Source organism: Psammomys obesus, unplaced genomic scaffold (assembly GCF_907164565.1).
Source record: "Psammomys obesus unplaced genomic scaffold, mPsaObe1.curated_primary_1811, whole genome shotgun sequence".
NCBI lineage: Eukaryota > Metazoa > Chordata > Mammalia > Rodentia > Muridae > Psammomys > Psammomys obesus.
The window spans coordinates 58,242,952-58,258,655 of record NW_026585504.1 but is presented as its reverse complement, the minus strand read 5'-3'; the positions used below and the strand labels follow the sequence as shown (position 1 = coordinate 58,258,655).

Genomic DNA, 15,704 nt, shown 5'->3' with positions numbered 1-15,704 from the left:
TTTTTTTTTTTTTTTTTTTTTTTTTTTTTCAGTCACCTAATGAGTTTCATAGGGTTGCTTAAAGGAGCTTGGGTGAGAGTTGTGTGCAGGAGTGTGGACTACTTATCAGTGGCTTCATCACAAGAAAATGTCTAACCCTCTCCCATCACCTATTAACCGCCTATAGATCCTCACAGGGGAGGGGCCAGCCCCTTCCCCTTTCTTATGGTGTGGTCCTAAGCGCCTGAGCCTGTGAGAGCCTTTTCTCCTGTGAGGGCATTCTGAGCTGTGTGCAAGCCGACTAGCCACAGTCAGGGCTGGTGGTCCTGTTTCCCTGTGTCCCTCACTTGTCCTTCTGCAGTGGCTTCCCCTTTCTATGTCCTGCCCAAGCTCCACTTCTCTGAAGGTCTCGTCACCTCTCACAGTGAGACTTGGTCCATCCAAGAGTCTTAGAACACCCTCAAGCTGCTGGAGTCTTCTAGTGGCCACCATATCTGAACTTGGCCACCCTTGTCCCCACATCTGACCAGGACTTCTCACCCAAATCAAGGGATGTGTGCTAATTTATGCAAATGAGGGAGGGCTGGTGATGGCCAGAGTCACAGACATCCATCACCCCGGTTCCCAGCAGCAGTCATCCTTCATCAGGCCCTTAAAAGATAATACAGTTTTTGTTTAAGGCAATTACTTAATCTTGACAAACTCCTGTGTTAAGCAGGGCTATTTACCTGGCCCACCATTAATCAGTGCAAACCCAGGTGGGTGCTTTCTCTGAACTGCCATCGCTCTTGGGGACCCAAGGTGGGCCCTTTGCCATCCTCGGCGCCCTAATTACACAAACAACATGCTAACCACGAGCATCCCATGTGGACTGCAGGGGCACCCAGTCATGGGCAGGGAAGAGGCCCATTTTTAATGCCAGTCAGGAGGTCTTCTGAGCCAAGCAGGATGATCCATGGAGGTTATTAGTAGGTACCAGAAGCACAGCTGGGGAAAACAGATAACTCCTCTCCCGAGGGCCCCGCCTTCACTTAGCATCCACTTTGTCGCCTACCTGGTGGTGCACAGAAGGACTGCACAGAGTACCTTCTGTTGGCCAGTTACATTTATGTTTGGATGGCCAGAAAGGAAGCAGAAGTCACAAGCCTAGCCTTATGTCTACTGGGCAGCATCAGCTCCAATGCCCTGTAAAGGAACTGGCTATCAGAGTGATCCCCTCCATCCATCTCACACTTATGGCCCTGTCACACTGATACCTGGCCCAGGCTGTCAGAGGGAGGCTGCTCCCCACAGGAGGATCAATAGTGAGTGGAATAGAGACAGAACCCAGAGCCTGGGTCTCCCCAGAGAGTTGCATTTCTGTTTTGATGATAACATAACCTAACAGAAAGCTACTAAGGAAAGGCAGGGGTTCATTTCAGCTTTACATTACAGCTTACAGTCTATCACTGTAGGAAAGTCAAGGTAGGAATGTCAGACAGCTGGTCACATCCCCAGTCAAGAGCAGAAATAATTATGGACATGCTTGCTTGCATGCAGCTGGACTTCTTCACTCTTATGCCATTCAAAACCCTCTGCCTAGGGAATGGTGCTGCCCACAGGCCAACCTGATGTTGACATCCCTCACTGAGATTGTCCTCCTAGGTGATTTTAGGTTGTAACCATCACAGTGGTCACAGAAGAGATAGATGTCACTGGCTTACCCCACAGTGAACATGGACCAGGATCGACGTGTGTGGGTTCGAGGCCTGGCTGTGACACTAATGAGGCATCACTAGTCACCACATTTCTCCCTTTCCTCCTCTGTGAAACGAGGTGGATGATGACACTTTCCTGCTTGAAGGCTGTGTGGATTGATATGTGAAGAATGGGACACACTCAGGAGAGTGTCAGCACAATGGTCCTGTGACAGGCATGCTGTCAGAAGCCCTCTGTGAGGGAAGCGCAGTTCGGTGACTCCACCAGCCCACAGGCCCAGTGTGTGAGGAGCTTTTCCCTGGATGTTGAGCCCTGTTTATTTTATAGGAAGTCAGCTTCATGTGCTTTTAATTCACACACTTAGCTCATCAAAATATTGTTTTGCAAGAGGCTTTTTGATGTCCAGGAAGTCTTTGGAATGGCTCCTCTTTATATAGTCTTATTCCAGGAAAAAAGATTCTAGAAACCACTTTGCTTAATAGGCTGGCTCATATGGCCATCTTTTCTTTTCTTTTTTTTTTAATTTTATTTTTTCTTATCAGTTACATTTTATTAACTCTGTATCCCAGCTGTGTCCCACTCCCTCATTCCCTCCCAATCCTACCCTCCCTCCCTCATCTCCACCGTGCCCCTTTCCAAGTCCACTGATGGGGGGGACCTCCTCCCCATTCATCCGATCCTGTTTTATCAGGTATCTTCAGGACTGGCTGCGAAGCCCTCCTCTGTGGCCTAATAGGACTGCTCCTCCCTTGGGGGGTGGGGAGGTCAAAGAGCCAGTCATTGAGTTCCTGTTAGAAATAGTCCTTGTTCCCCTCACTATGGGAAACCAATTGGTTACTGAGCTACCACAGGCTATATCTGAGCCGAGGTTCTAGGTTATATCCATACATGGTCCTTGGTTGAATGTCAGTCTCAGAAAAGACCCTGTGCCCAGATATATTTGGTCCTTGTGAAGCTCTTATCCTTTCCCCATCATACTAACTCCCCTTCTTTCATATGATTCCCTGTACTCTGCCGAAGGTTTGGTCATACACTTATTTATTAGTATGTGTCTATGTGTGTGTACATGGGTTTGTGTGTGTCACAGGTCACATATGGAGGTCAGAGAACCACTTGTGGAGGTTGGCTCTCCCACTGAACCATGTGAGTTCTGGGGATGAAACTCAGGTTGTCAGGCTTGGCCACAAACCCTATTACCCACTGAGCCATCTGGCTAACCCACAGCCATGTTTCCACATCTTAGTTTCTTCATGCAGGAATGAAGGGTTTGTGGATCTGCAATCACCAAGATTGCTGGTGGACCCCATCATCCTGCTAGAGGAAACTGCCATTTTTCTCAGTGGTGATGGGAGTGTGTGGGATGGAATGGGGGGAATCTTTGTGGGAATAATATGTATTAGAAGCATCCTTTAGTTCATGGTGTGATGCAGATAGAAGTCAGGCTCCTGGATATGTTTCATGGCTTGGCTGATGCAGCACCATGCCCCAGCTTCCCTCCCACTCGTAACCCCCTTTATGGCTTTGCATTCTGAGGACCCTCTTATTCATCAAAAGGCCTGAGGAGTCCACACACCCACTGCCTTGTTTGTGTACAGCCCAGCTGACAGGGAAGGCAGCGGGCAGTGATCCAGGCCAGGATGGAGGCAGGCTGCCCTGACCAACACTGCTCTGACCCAGTCAAGAGTATGGGAGATTCTAAGGAGTGTCACAACACCCCTCAGTAACCCCCACAGGATCTGGGAGGCCTGGTGAGTTCAGTGAATGGGAAGATGGGAGGGAGGAAGGAAGAAATAGTAACCATTTGTTAGTTAAGTGACATCATAGACATATAGAAAGGTAAGATTTGGAGCTGGGAAAGGACTGAAGGGTTGGTTTAGTTCACATTTCCATGTCTTACATGTCACTAGGCCAATGACTAGCCTGGGCTAGTACTCCATCAGCGTGCAAAGACAGTGACAATAACTACTTAGGCCAGATTTGTTGAGCATGTCAGGTACAAGCTGCATGTGACAATGGAGCATTGGTGATACGTCCCAGTAAGCTGCACAGAAGGGAAGGGTCATATCAGACTTTGAAGACCTAGTGGAACAAAGAATACAAAATGTTTTATTAGGAGTTTCATACTGCTTCCACGCTGAAGTTTTAATTGTGTGTGTGCTTCGTATGTGTGTGAGTACGTTTATGTGCAGCCGTGTGTACCCATTTATCTGGATGTCAAAGGATGGCCTTGGGTGTGGGTCCTCAGGAGATGCCCACTTTTTTGGTTTGGTTTGGTTTGGTTTTGACAGTCTCTCGAGACCTGGAACTCTCTGCTGAGCCTGAGTTGTCTGGTCAGCTATCGAGTGCCAGGAGTCACCTGTCTTTTCTCTCTGGGAGCTTAGCGTCTATTACAAGCTCAGTGGCAACTGATGCCACAGTGGTTCATAGGGACCTGATAGTAGAGGGGGACAGATGTCCTTTTGAAAGGACCAAATGCTCCTGGAGGCTCTGACCACACAGCCTGGAAGCGGCCAGAGGATGAGGTGGCAAGGGAGCTTGTCAGAAGATAGCAAGGTTTTGGAGGTCACATCTCCAGGTTAGCTCATCCAGTTCCATATTTACCATGGGTAAAAGGAATATGGGTCCCAGGCACCAGTCTGCTGGCTGCTCTTATCTCCAGGCCCATAAACTTGGCCTGGATTCTCTCTCTCTCTCTCTCTCTCTCTCTCTCTCTCTCTCTCTCTCTGCAGCTGTGCGTGCCCATGTTGTATGTATGTGTGCAGAAGGCAGTCTCAAGCATCATTTCTCAGGAGCTTCTACCTTTTATTTTGGCCTGGAATTCACCAAGTAGGCTAGGCTGGCAGGCCAGCACACTCTGGGGATCTGCCTGTCTTATACCATTATGCCCAGGTTTTCTCACTTGGGTTCTATTCTAGGGATCAAACTCAGGTCCTTGTGTTTGTAAAACAGGCACTTCATCTACGGAGCCTCTGGACTGATGCTCTCAGCAAGATCCCAGAGTACTTAGAACTACAATCTCTGTGCTTCAAATCCATTGTTTGTTTTTAGGTTCATCACACAGTTTTCTAAGAAACATTTTCCAATGACCTAGAACACCTTCCCCTCTCCCCCCATTCAGGATTGACCCCCCTGATATTTCTTCTGTCCCTAAGATTCCCTAACCTGGCCTGGGGAGATGGCTCAACTGACAGAGTGCTTGTCTTGCAAGCATGGGGACCTGAGTTTGATGCCCGATGTCCAGTGAAAAAAATTGCTAGGTGTGGTGGTGTGTGCTTGTAACTTCACTGTTGGGAAGGTGGAAATGGGCCTAGCCTAATGGCTGAGTTCCAGGTCCCAGTGAGAGATCTTATTTCAAAAATAGAGAAGGGAGGGAGGAAGAGAAGAAGGAAGGAAAAGAAGAAAAGGTAGCTGGTGTCTAAGTGACACCCTAGGCTGCCTACTTGCCTACACACACACACACACACACACACACACACACTCAAATGCAAGAGTACACTTAAAGTCCCTAACCTAGGGCCCTTTTGGGTGAACTAGAACTGATGAGTAACCCCTGCTGTTCCCACAATGACTACTGGGGGTTTCCTTGGGGTCCTATAAAGCTCCATCTGTGTCCCTGGCCCTGCCTAAGAGGAAGGAGCCCAGCACAGCTGGCAGTGCAGGCAGCCACACTGGTGTTTCTTCAGGCTTTCTGTGTGCCTCATGTACTCTGTCTCCCTCCCGCCTCTGTGCTGTCACTACCCTCATTTCACAGACGAGGACACTAAGGCACAGGATGATTCACTAAGGTAGTAGCTTCGCCACCCATCACATCCCAAGCCTTTTGGCTGGCCCCCATCTGCTTCTGTGGCCTTCATGTTATCCCAGGGACACCTTTTAAAGGGACAGATTGCATGATCCAATCTCCACGAGGCTTGGCCTCTTCATGGCCTTCTCTGGAGCACCCTAGGGAATGTGCTCTTCTCTTCTGTCTTGCCTTTCCTTCTCAACCTCAGGACACTGTCCACAGGCAGTGACTTGCGCTGTCCCCAGCCCTGCCCCACGAGATTTTCCAACAGTTATTTTGTCAATAATGCCTTGGCCAGAGTAGGCCAGGGGGAGGTCTAGCTGCTAACTCAGCCTGCTGGACAACAGACAGCTAATGCTGTTTGAACATCCAGCCTGATTTTATACCTCTCCCTGAAGTGAGATTGAAATACTTTTCAATCACACGCTGTGAAATAACCACTCAGGACATCATTGCTCTTATTAAAAGCATCCTTGTGAGGCCGTGGCTCCTGGCAGGGATCTCTGAAAGCAGCTTGTCAGGTGGCTGGTTACTGGGAGCGCATGCCATTTGTACAAGGCCCTGAAGCCAGGCATCCTAAGTCTTGAGGACTGAGGTATCCTTGCTTTTAAACTGTTTTAGCACCAGCCATTCTAGCTCTGAGGCATGAGTCTTGAGAGTACTTGTTCACCTCAGTCCACCTGGCTGATAGGCTAACCTTGGAGGCTGACCAAGCTTCAAAGTGGACTGAGGTCAAGCTCAATGAGGGCTCCCCAGCACTGGTCCACCCCTTCTACTTTATAGCACTGAAAATCTAGCTGACCCAGAGGCTGCATTTCAAATGACTTGTTGAGACATTTTACAAACGAGGACTGCCTGGCACATCCCCCTTGTCCTTCGTACGCTGTGCACTGTGGCCCAGGTACTAGGCAAGCACTTGTCAGCCTGAGCTTTCTGGGGATTTTGCCTGCCGATGCGATGAGCAGCCAGGAGGGATCCATTTGTCAAAGCCCTTTCTGCAAAGCTATGAACCTCTTCTTTGCACCTTGGTTTGGTTTTGCTTTTGCTTTTTTTGTAAGATGATGTCTCATTAATCTGGAACTGGTAGGTTCAGCAGGGCGGTCTGGCCACGGAGCGTCAGGAATCCACGTGCCTCTGCCTGCCAACCACTGGGATTCCAGGCATGCTCCTTCACACTCACCTTTCCTTTTACCTGGAGAGAGAACTCAAACTCAGATTCACAGGCTTATGTCACAAGTGCTTCACAGACTGAGCTGTCTTCACAGCCCCTTAACCACCTTCTTTTGTCAATGATGTGATCATTGCTTGCTGCCCAAGTCCTTCCGTTGGGAGAAAAATGGCCCAATGAACCATCTGGACAGCAGTGAGAATTCCTCCCATTGCCTTGCCAGGCTTGTTTGCTTTGAAGGAAAGTACTGGAATAGTTGCCCTGGATTTTACTTAAGATGCAAGGAGGGGTTTTTTGTTTTGTTTTGTTTTGTTTTTTTAGAATGTGTGTGCTTGTGTGTATGCAAGCACACATACACACCTGTGTGTGTTCCTAGAGGCCAGAGGACAACCTCGGATGTCACCCTCAGGGACATGGTCCACCTCCTTTGAGACAGTTTTCTCATTGGTCTGGAGCTCACTGGTTAGGCAGGCTTGCTGTCTAGTCAGCGCCAGTATCTCCCTGTCACCCGCACTGGGATGACAAACACACAGTACTCACATTATAGGAGGCCCTGGGGATTGAGTCTGTGTCCTCATGCTCGCATTTTTCCAGCTGAGCTGTCTCCCCAGCCCAGACATAGCCAGGTCTGAGCTGAAGGAACACGCTCCATTATTCACTAACTGGAGTAATCCAAGCAGACTTTTTACTGGTGGAAGGGAAAATGAAAGTCCTTCCTCATAGGCTCTGTGAAATCCCTTCATTTCAGGGGGTCAGAGTTGGCTCCATCTTCAGAGTTCCCACAGCAGAAGGTCATTCCCCAAGTGCCTGATGGTGCACAGCAGTGAGTGTCGCTGAAGGCTCATTTCAGTGGCCGCTGAGTGTGGCAGGGGGCTGACATAGGGCCTACCCGGAGGTTCCAGAGACCCAGCTACTTCTCCAAAGAAGACTTCTTCCTCTTGAATGCTCCCAAGAGGCTCAAGCCCAGGTGGCCCTCAGCATCAGCACCACTCATACTTGCATGTCTTGGTCCCCTGGCCACAGCCCCTGGGCAGAGGAGCCAGCATTCTTGACCCTTGGTCACAGAGGCAGCCACAGCCGAACATTAGCCGGCTCCCCTTCCGTGGCCAGGTCCCTCTGCTGGCCACATTTATATGTGCTTGAGTCTTGGCACAGCGCCCTGTCTAATTAGTTTTCTTGTTGCTGGGATGAAATACCTGGCAGTGCAACTTGGGGGAAATGACTTAAGGAGATCCTCTAAGGGAGGAAGGGCCTGGCTCGCAGTCCCTCATGGTGGGAGGACACAGAAGCAGGGACATTGTCTGTTCACTTTGCTGCATCTGCACTTGGGAAGCAGAAAGAGAGGGATTATGGCACTCAGCTTGCTCTCTTTGTTTTGTGCAGTCCAGAACTCCAGCCCACCTGTGGTGGTTCAAAAGAGATTTCCCCCATAGTTTGTGCATTTGAATACTTGGTCCCCACTTGATGGTGCAGAGCAGTTTGGGGAGCTGTGGCCTTGTTAGGAGAAATATGTCACTGGAGGTAGGCTTTAAGAGTTCAGAGACTCACACCAGCTCTCTCTGCTCTGTGTTTTCTGCTCAAGATATGAACCTTCAGCTTCTGCTTCAGCCGAAGCTGCTGTGCGGGCCACTTGCTGCCATGTCTCACTGCCACGACAGACACTTATTCCCCTGGAACTGTAAACCAGACAAACCCTTCCTTCTATAAATGGCAATGCTCATGGTGTTTATCATAGCAACAGAAAAGAAACTAAAACACCTCGATACACCTAGGAGTATGTCTCCATGGTGATTCTAAGTCCTGTCACATTGTCCATGAAGAGAAACCAGCATACCACCTCCACTGTATGGAGCCTCTTGTCTGGAGTCACCTGTCAATACATAGGAAACAGCTTCTCAAAGAAACCCAGTTCTCTGGTCCCACTCACACAGGGCACATGTCCTCCAAGCCAATGCCATCTTGTAGTCCTAAATGAAAAGGCAGGAAGCTCTGGAGACACCATTCTCTAGGAAACAGACATAATGGGAGGTTGGGCATCTCTCCATTTTCCTGTCTGTGAATCATGACCCTCAGGAAGTCTCTTGAGCCCCTCTCTGGGCAGTGGCTAGGATATAGCCACAGGTGTCTTTATCTCAGAACCCTCTGGCAGCTGAAATGAGTTCTTGTCAGGTTTTCATGACCCAGGTGTTCTGAGTTCTTTGTGTAAGGAGCTTTCTTCACTTACCACTGTGGTTGTTATGGAGTCTTAACTTGAGCTCAGCTTCCAGGGAAGGACTCTCTCTGTTTCCAACATCTCCCTGACATCAGTGAGATTATTACCTCAGGATCCTGTCACACAAATGTCTCCTCACCAGACCCTACCAGCCAACGAGACTTTTGTGTTTGAGTTAGCATACAAAAACTCTAGACTTTTGATGACAGTTGCCTCCTCTCTACCTCCTCAGGGTCATTCTGTGCAAAATCAAAAACAAATGCAAAATACACATTTTTCCAGAGGACAGGGCGTGGCCACTGAACATTCTCCACTTTGAGCTTATTCCTCAGAAACTTGAAAGAGAGACATTTCTTTGAAATGGCATATGGTGTGTGTGTGTGTGTGTGTGTGTGTGTGTGTGTGTGTGTTCTTTCTGCTAGAAGGACATGATTTAATTTAGATCTTTCTTCCTTAAAAGAAATCCCACAATGAAAACATTGTGTGGAATGATAAAATTCAATATGCCAGCTAAAGGTGGCTTTGTTTTTTTGAACATGAGTCTAAGTGTGTGTGAGAAGTATATATGGGTGAAGAGGTGTGTGTATGTATGTATGCATGTATGCTTTATGCCTGGTGCATGTGTGCGTGTGTGCAGGCCCACATGCATTTGCAAAACCCAGAGCAGGACATCAGTGTCTTCTCCATCACTTGCCACCTTATTCCTTTGGACAGGGTTTTCCGCAGAACCTGGAGCTAGGCTGGCAGCTAGCGAGCCCCCAGGGGCTTTCCTGTGCATGTCCCCTACAGTACTGGTTTACAGGTGGCCAGGCCCAGCTTCTTACATAGGTTCCAGGAACTGGGACTCAGGTCCTCATGCTTGCACAGCAACTGCATTTTCCCACTGAGCTGTCTCCCCAACCCGAGGTAGCTCTCGTCTCCTTTGTTTCTCTTTGTATTATTTGGCTACTGCTGGGGCCTCTATAAAGGGGCTGCTTCTCTCAAGAGCTGGAAGCTAAAACTGCCTCCCAGAGAGCTTTGAGCAGGTACTTGTTTCTGGGATGGCCCACCCTGAAGTGAAATGTCTGACTTCAGGGAACTGGTACCAACCGTCATCCCTTCACTTACCTGTATGAAAAATTGGTCTGTGTGGTGGGTATGGGTGTGAGTCTCTGCGTGGAAGTGCGAGTGTGCATGAATGAATGAGTGCATGCTGTCCTATTATAGCAGGGTTTCAGCGACTGGCCTGAAGGCTGGTGAAAGGGCCACTGGGCCAGTTAACCAGGCATGGTGATAGAGAAGGCTATAGACATGAGCCAGTGTCTAACCATGGAAGCTCTCTCTGTCCTGCTCATAGCCATCCCCTCCATCCCAGCCTTATTTTTAGCTGAATACTAGAATGTTTGTCAAGCATGTGTGTGAGGCCCTGAGCACTGAGACAAAAAGAAGACAGATGCCTGTACGTTTAGGAAGCAGGATCCTGTGTGTGCTGGCCCTTGGGATGTGGGCTCACTCCTGCTCTGTAGGCAGGCTACTGCCAGCTCCCAGCCTCCCCGAGGGGTTGCCATAAAGGAACAAGCAGTCCCTTCCCTCACCACAGCCAGTAAATTCCTCATTTGACTATGGACTTTGAAGGCTTCAGCTATCAGTATGTACTTTCAGTTACTAGCAGCGGTCACACGCCTAAGTGTGCAGACTCCGCCTGAGAATGTCCTCAGCACACACTGTGGGCACACGTATGTGGAAGCCAGAGGACAATCTTGGCTGTTGTTCTCAGTTGCTGTCCCTTTCATTGGACACATGGTATCTTACTAACCTTGAACTTGCCTTGTAGGCTCAGTGGCTGACTAGTAGCCCCACGGATCTACCTGTCTCTGCCTCACTAGCTCTGGGAATACAGGTGTGCACCATCATGCCCAGCTCTTTCTTTATGTGTGTAAGTGTTTTACATTGTCTGTGTGTATATCTGTGTGCTATGTGCATGCCTGGTGCCTGCAGAGGCCAGAAGAGGAGGTTAGATCACCTTCTGGTCATATACAGCTATGTGGGTGCTGGGAACCAGACTCAGGTTTTCTGCAGAAGAAGCTAGTGCTCTTAACAACTCTCTCCCAACTCCAACTTTAAAGAAAAAAAAAAAGGTTCTGGGAGATGGAACTGAGTCTTGATGTTTGCTTATCCTGTAAGCACTTCACTCTTTCCTGATGGAGCCATCTTTACACCAGCATGCATTTTCCCTTTTGTGTCTTTTTAACATCCACATATAGTCCTTGTTCTGACCTTCACACAGGCCGATGGAGACTGAGCTTGGAAACTTAGTGCAACTCCTAGAAATGGCCAGAATCTCTGATTCCCAAGGCTCACCAGCCCCCAACGTTCGTGGCCATTCTGTGACAGTTTAGAGTCACAGACATATGCCCCTGCTCACCGGTTCAGAAGCGGGAAACTCAGACAAGCTCAGCCATCTGCTTCACCGCAGCTTCAGAGCCAAGAGCCAGGCTGAGCCAAGCGCCAGTTGTCCACTGCAGGCTCCGCATTGAGCCGGGTTTGCTAGATAGATGGGCTTTCTGTTTGCCTAGTGGAGCACCACAAATGTGAGATAGTGAAGACCAAACTGAAGTTAACATTTCAGGAGAGGCCTGGAGATATGGCTCAGTGGTTAGGTCCACTTCCTGCTTTTGCAGAGGACCTGAGATCAGCTCTCAGTACCCCTATCAGGTGGTTCACAACTACCTACATGTAGCTTGAGCTCTGGGGGATCTGATGCCTACTTCTGGCCTCTATAGTACCCATACATGTACATCATGCATTCACACAGATACACACACAAAATAAATAAAATAAATAATTATTTTTTTAATTTAGGAGAAAAGGGTTTTTTTTTTCTCATTGAGAATTCTTAACATGAAACCCAGTTGGGTGGCTCATGTTATAGTCTCAATACTCAGAAAAATAATACAAAAGGATCGTCACACGTTCGAGGCCTGCTTAGGCTACAGTGTAAGACTCTGCCTCCTACTTCCCCCAAAACTGATAGCATTAAGTCCAAATGTCTACAACCGTTTAAACAAACAAAATGTGAGTATACCGATACAGTGGAATAGCATTCGCCTTAAAAGGAGAGAAATTACAGCCCGTGCCACAATTTGATGAACCCCAAGAGTGTACTCTAAGTGAAGTGAGCCCGACACAAAAGGAGAAGTGTTCTAGATAACAGTTATCAAGGTCGCAAGGACAGAGTACGGGATGACGGTTGTCAGGGACAGGGACGAGTGGACTGTTCTGGAGGTGGAGGTGGTGACAGCCTTGCAGTGTGAGTTTGACGCCGCTCAACAACCTACTTAAAATGGTGAAAATCGTAAATGTGTGTGAGCATGAGGTACATGTGCTGAGTGGATGCATGTTTGCATAGACACATGCGCACGGAGGCCGGACGTTAGCTTCTGTTCATTCTTCCCATGCCATCCACCTTGCTTTTTGAGACATGATCTCTCACTAAGTCCTGGGACCCCTCAATTGGGCTGCGCTGTCTGGTCAGAGAGCCACAGGGAGCCTCCTGTCTCCTCCTTCTTGGTGCTGGGTTTATGAGTGTGTACCACCTCGCCTGGCTTTCATATGGGTTCTGGGCTTTGAACTTGGACCCACTGAGCTACCTCTGCAGCCCCCAACTCTCCGCTCTTAACACTCATCATCAACCCGTGCATGCTGGCGGCGCCTCCAGAACTGGAAACACCAACACGTGTGTGTCAGTTCGGAGCTGAGTCAGCCCCTGTCTGCACTTGGCCTGCACTCAACAAATCATCGTGATAATTGCAGGATGCTCTTTGCTTATTGAAAGAAAATGCCTGGGTGCCCCAGAGGCAAACATAATTATAGGCTTTAGGAAAACAGGGCCTTTTAACAAGCAGGCTGGGAAAAGGCTAGGGACTGGAGCGGTCCTCACTCTTGGTGGACTATTCCCTCAGTCAGAAGGCCACTGGCCCAGGGAAGCGGGGCTGAGTCTGTCTGCTGCGTCGTTGACATCATCAGGGCTGCTGACAGCTAGGTGTGCCTTGACAGATGCTCTGAAGTAAGGCTATTCTCTGTAAACAGAGTCTGTTACTAGGGTAAACATTAGGAAATTCTCCACCATGGTATTGTGGCAAAAGAGTTACATTTACCATTGTTGGGGCTGCGGAGGTAGTGAAGATCTTGTTGCACAAGCATGAGGACCCAGTCCCCATCACAAATGTCAGAAGGCTTGTATGGCGACATGTGCTTGCTGTCCCAGCACAGGGGAGGCAGACACAGGGGCATCACTGGGGCACAGGAGACAACCAGCCTAGCTGAATCATTGAACCCTACGTCCCAAGGAGAGACCTTGTCTCATCAAACAGTGTGGATGGTCCCTGAAGACCAATAACACCTGAGGCTGTCTCTGGTCTCTACATGCATGTGAATATATGTGCACATGTGTGCACACACACAGCACACACACACACACACAGAGTGGAGAGTTAGCTATCTAAGCAAATGCCCCCAAGCTGGGCCTGGCTCTGCTTCACAGATGGTTCTAGGTAAATTATGTGCAGCCTGTGTGCACGGTGGATCTGAGGCCGGTACCTGATGCTATTGAAGCCACACGCAGCCAAGCCGGGGTGGGCAGAAGCTGGCGGGAGTCGGAGCCTGTCAGCGCTGTCAGCCCTGATTTGCGGCCAAGCTGGGTTCCCCAAGTTCAAAGAGCACTGAGCTGCTTGTCTTTGTCAAGAGCACGGCTGGGGATCTTTTATGTGGAAGATGTAGGATTCTCAGGCTGGCTTTGATTATTTATTCATCCTCCTTCGTGGGTGTGTGATAGCACAGACATCATGGAGTCCCCTGTCCTGGCCACTCTTGCTCAGGAGTTCATGGAGCTTAAAGCCTTTTGAAAATTGTTTTTCCAGGGAGGGGGAACGTTTTTGAAGTCCTCTCTCTCTCTCTCTTTCTCTCTCTCCCTCCCCACAGTTCCTCAGCAGCTCCTGCCGCCTTTCCACGCGCCTTTGCCAATTGACATGCGCCACCAGGAGGGAAGGTACCATTACGATCCTCACTCTGTCCACAGCGTACACGGGTAAGTGTTGGCTCCCATGCTGCTCCTGGTGTGCAGCCACCTGCCTCTGTCCTTTCAGGTCACAAAAGTGCGGTGACCGTGAACCCATGAGCAGGCGATAAATGCGTTACAAGCCTTGCTCCAGCTTCTTCCGAGTAGCAAGCTTGGATCACGTGTCATCACCACGGCCTATGGCTCTATGAGTCCTTGTTGGTCTTTACCTGATAAGAAACTCATGACCATCTAGTGTCCCAAACCCAAGTCAGTAATGTAACCTTAGGTTCAGGCTGCCCCATTGTAGAGGTTTAGAGTCCCCCATACTTTTATTACCTCAGGTGTGCTGAGGCAAGCTCAGAGTGGTGCCTTAGGGTTTCTTCCTGCTTCCCACCGAGAGGTTCCCAAGGAGAAAGGCGGCATCTTGTGACTGGTCCTTTCCGCCCAGGACCTCCAGCCTAGCTGACGCTTATTCTCTTGGTATTTGTTGCTTTCTCAGTTCTTGCCCCTCCCACACCACACATTCTCTCACCAGAGGAGAGACCCAGTTGCATCCCTCGTGGCAATTATGAAATACCTGACCAAGGCAACATAAGGAGGGAAAGTCTGTTTTGGCTCATGTTTTAAGGATACAAAACATGACAAAAGTCACATGGCATCTACATTCAGGAAGCTGAGAAAGATAGATTCTGGTGCTCAGTTGCTTCTCTCTCTCCTTCTCTCTCTCTCTCCCTCGGGGGGGTCCCAGCCCATGTTAGGGGGCTTTCTCCCCTCAGTCGAGGAAGTCCCTACAGGGGTGTATGTGTGTTTCCGGTGAGGCTCTGGGCCTTAGCCGCTTCTCTGCCTGAAGCCTCCCCACAACCCTCCATGCTTGGGAAGTGAGTCCCTCTGTCTGTCCCCTTCCCCTTTCACTCTTCTCTGGCCACATCAACCAGTTCACATAGAGTTGCTGTCTGCGGTGCAGAGTCGTAATGCCTGTCCCCAGTCTTAATGTCCGGCCCCTGTTGCCTGGCCAGCCTGAATCCCCTCAGCTTCAGAGCCAGGTCCTGAGGAGAACTGGATACCCTAAGTGGGACCCAGCTCTGGATTCCAGCACCATCGCCAGAGCAGAACAAGCTGGTATTATACACACTCCATGTAGACTCTGAGCGCCCCGGGGGCTGCTGTCCCTGCAGTGGCAGATGCATTGGTAGACAGGCAGAGAATGCTGAGTAGAGGGTCCCCGCTCACACCCCACCTGGGAGACTATCTCCCCCTAGAATAAAAGCACACGGCCGGACATGGCTGTGTGCTCAGATGTTCAAAGCACTGTCAAAGCCTTTGCTGCCTCCTGGCCAGCACTCCAGTGACAGCAGCTTCAGGACACTGCTGCCTACTAGACAAGTGGCTTAAGTGCTACCCCTGGCACCCATGTAAAGCTAGAAGAAGAAAACTAACCCCCCAAAGCCCTCCTCTGGCCTCCGCATGTGTATCATGCACACGCGCACCCATATGTATCGATGATACATGATACACAGATATAATAACCGTTAAATACATTAATTAAAGTTAAATTTCCGTTTTGGAATAAATTCAGGCATGCAAAAGTTGTAAAAATTAGATGAGGCAGATTGCATGCCCTCCACCCAGCTATTCAAACATTAACGCCCTGGATCATCCAATAGTAACACAATGAACTGACGTACACATCTGATACAAATGTGGAGAGGTTTTCCTTAAGTCTCTGTTTCCTTGTTCAGGACCTAGTGTATGATCTCACACTGAGTATATGAATTAGTGGGTGTGTGTGTGTGTGTGTGTGTGTGTGTGTGTGTGTGTGTGTGTG

At 49.3% G+C, this 15,704-nt stretch overlaps 1 protein-coding gene across 2 annotated transcripts in view; it reads left to right on the top strand.

Moving 5' to 3' along the window:
* Positions 1–15,704, top strand: part of Gli2 (GLI family zinc finger 2) — a 167,287-nt gene that overhangs the window by 99,461 nt on the left and 52,122 nt on the right. For both annotated transcript variants that reach the window (XM_055604611.1, XM_055604601.1), the window contains exon 2: positions 13,801–13,906. In XM_055604611.1, the coding sequence (XP_055460586.1) occupies positions 13,801–13,906 (106 nt within the window). The remainder of the gene's footprint in view (positions 1–13,800; positions 13,907–15,704) is intronic.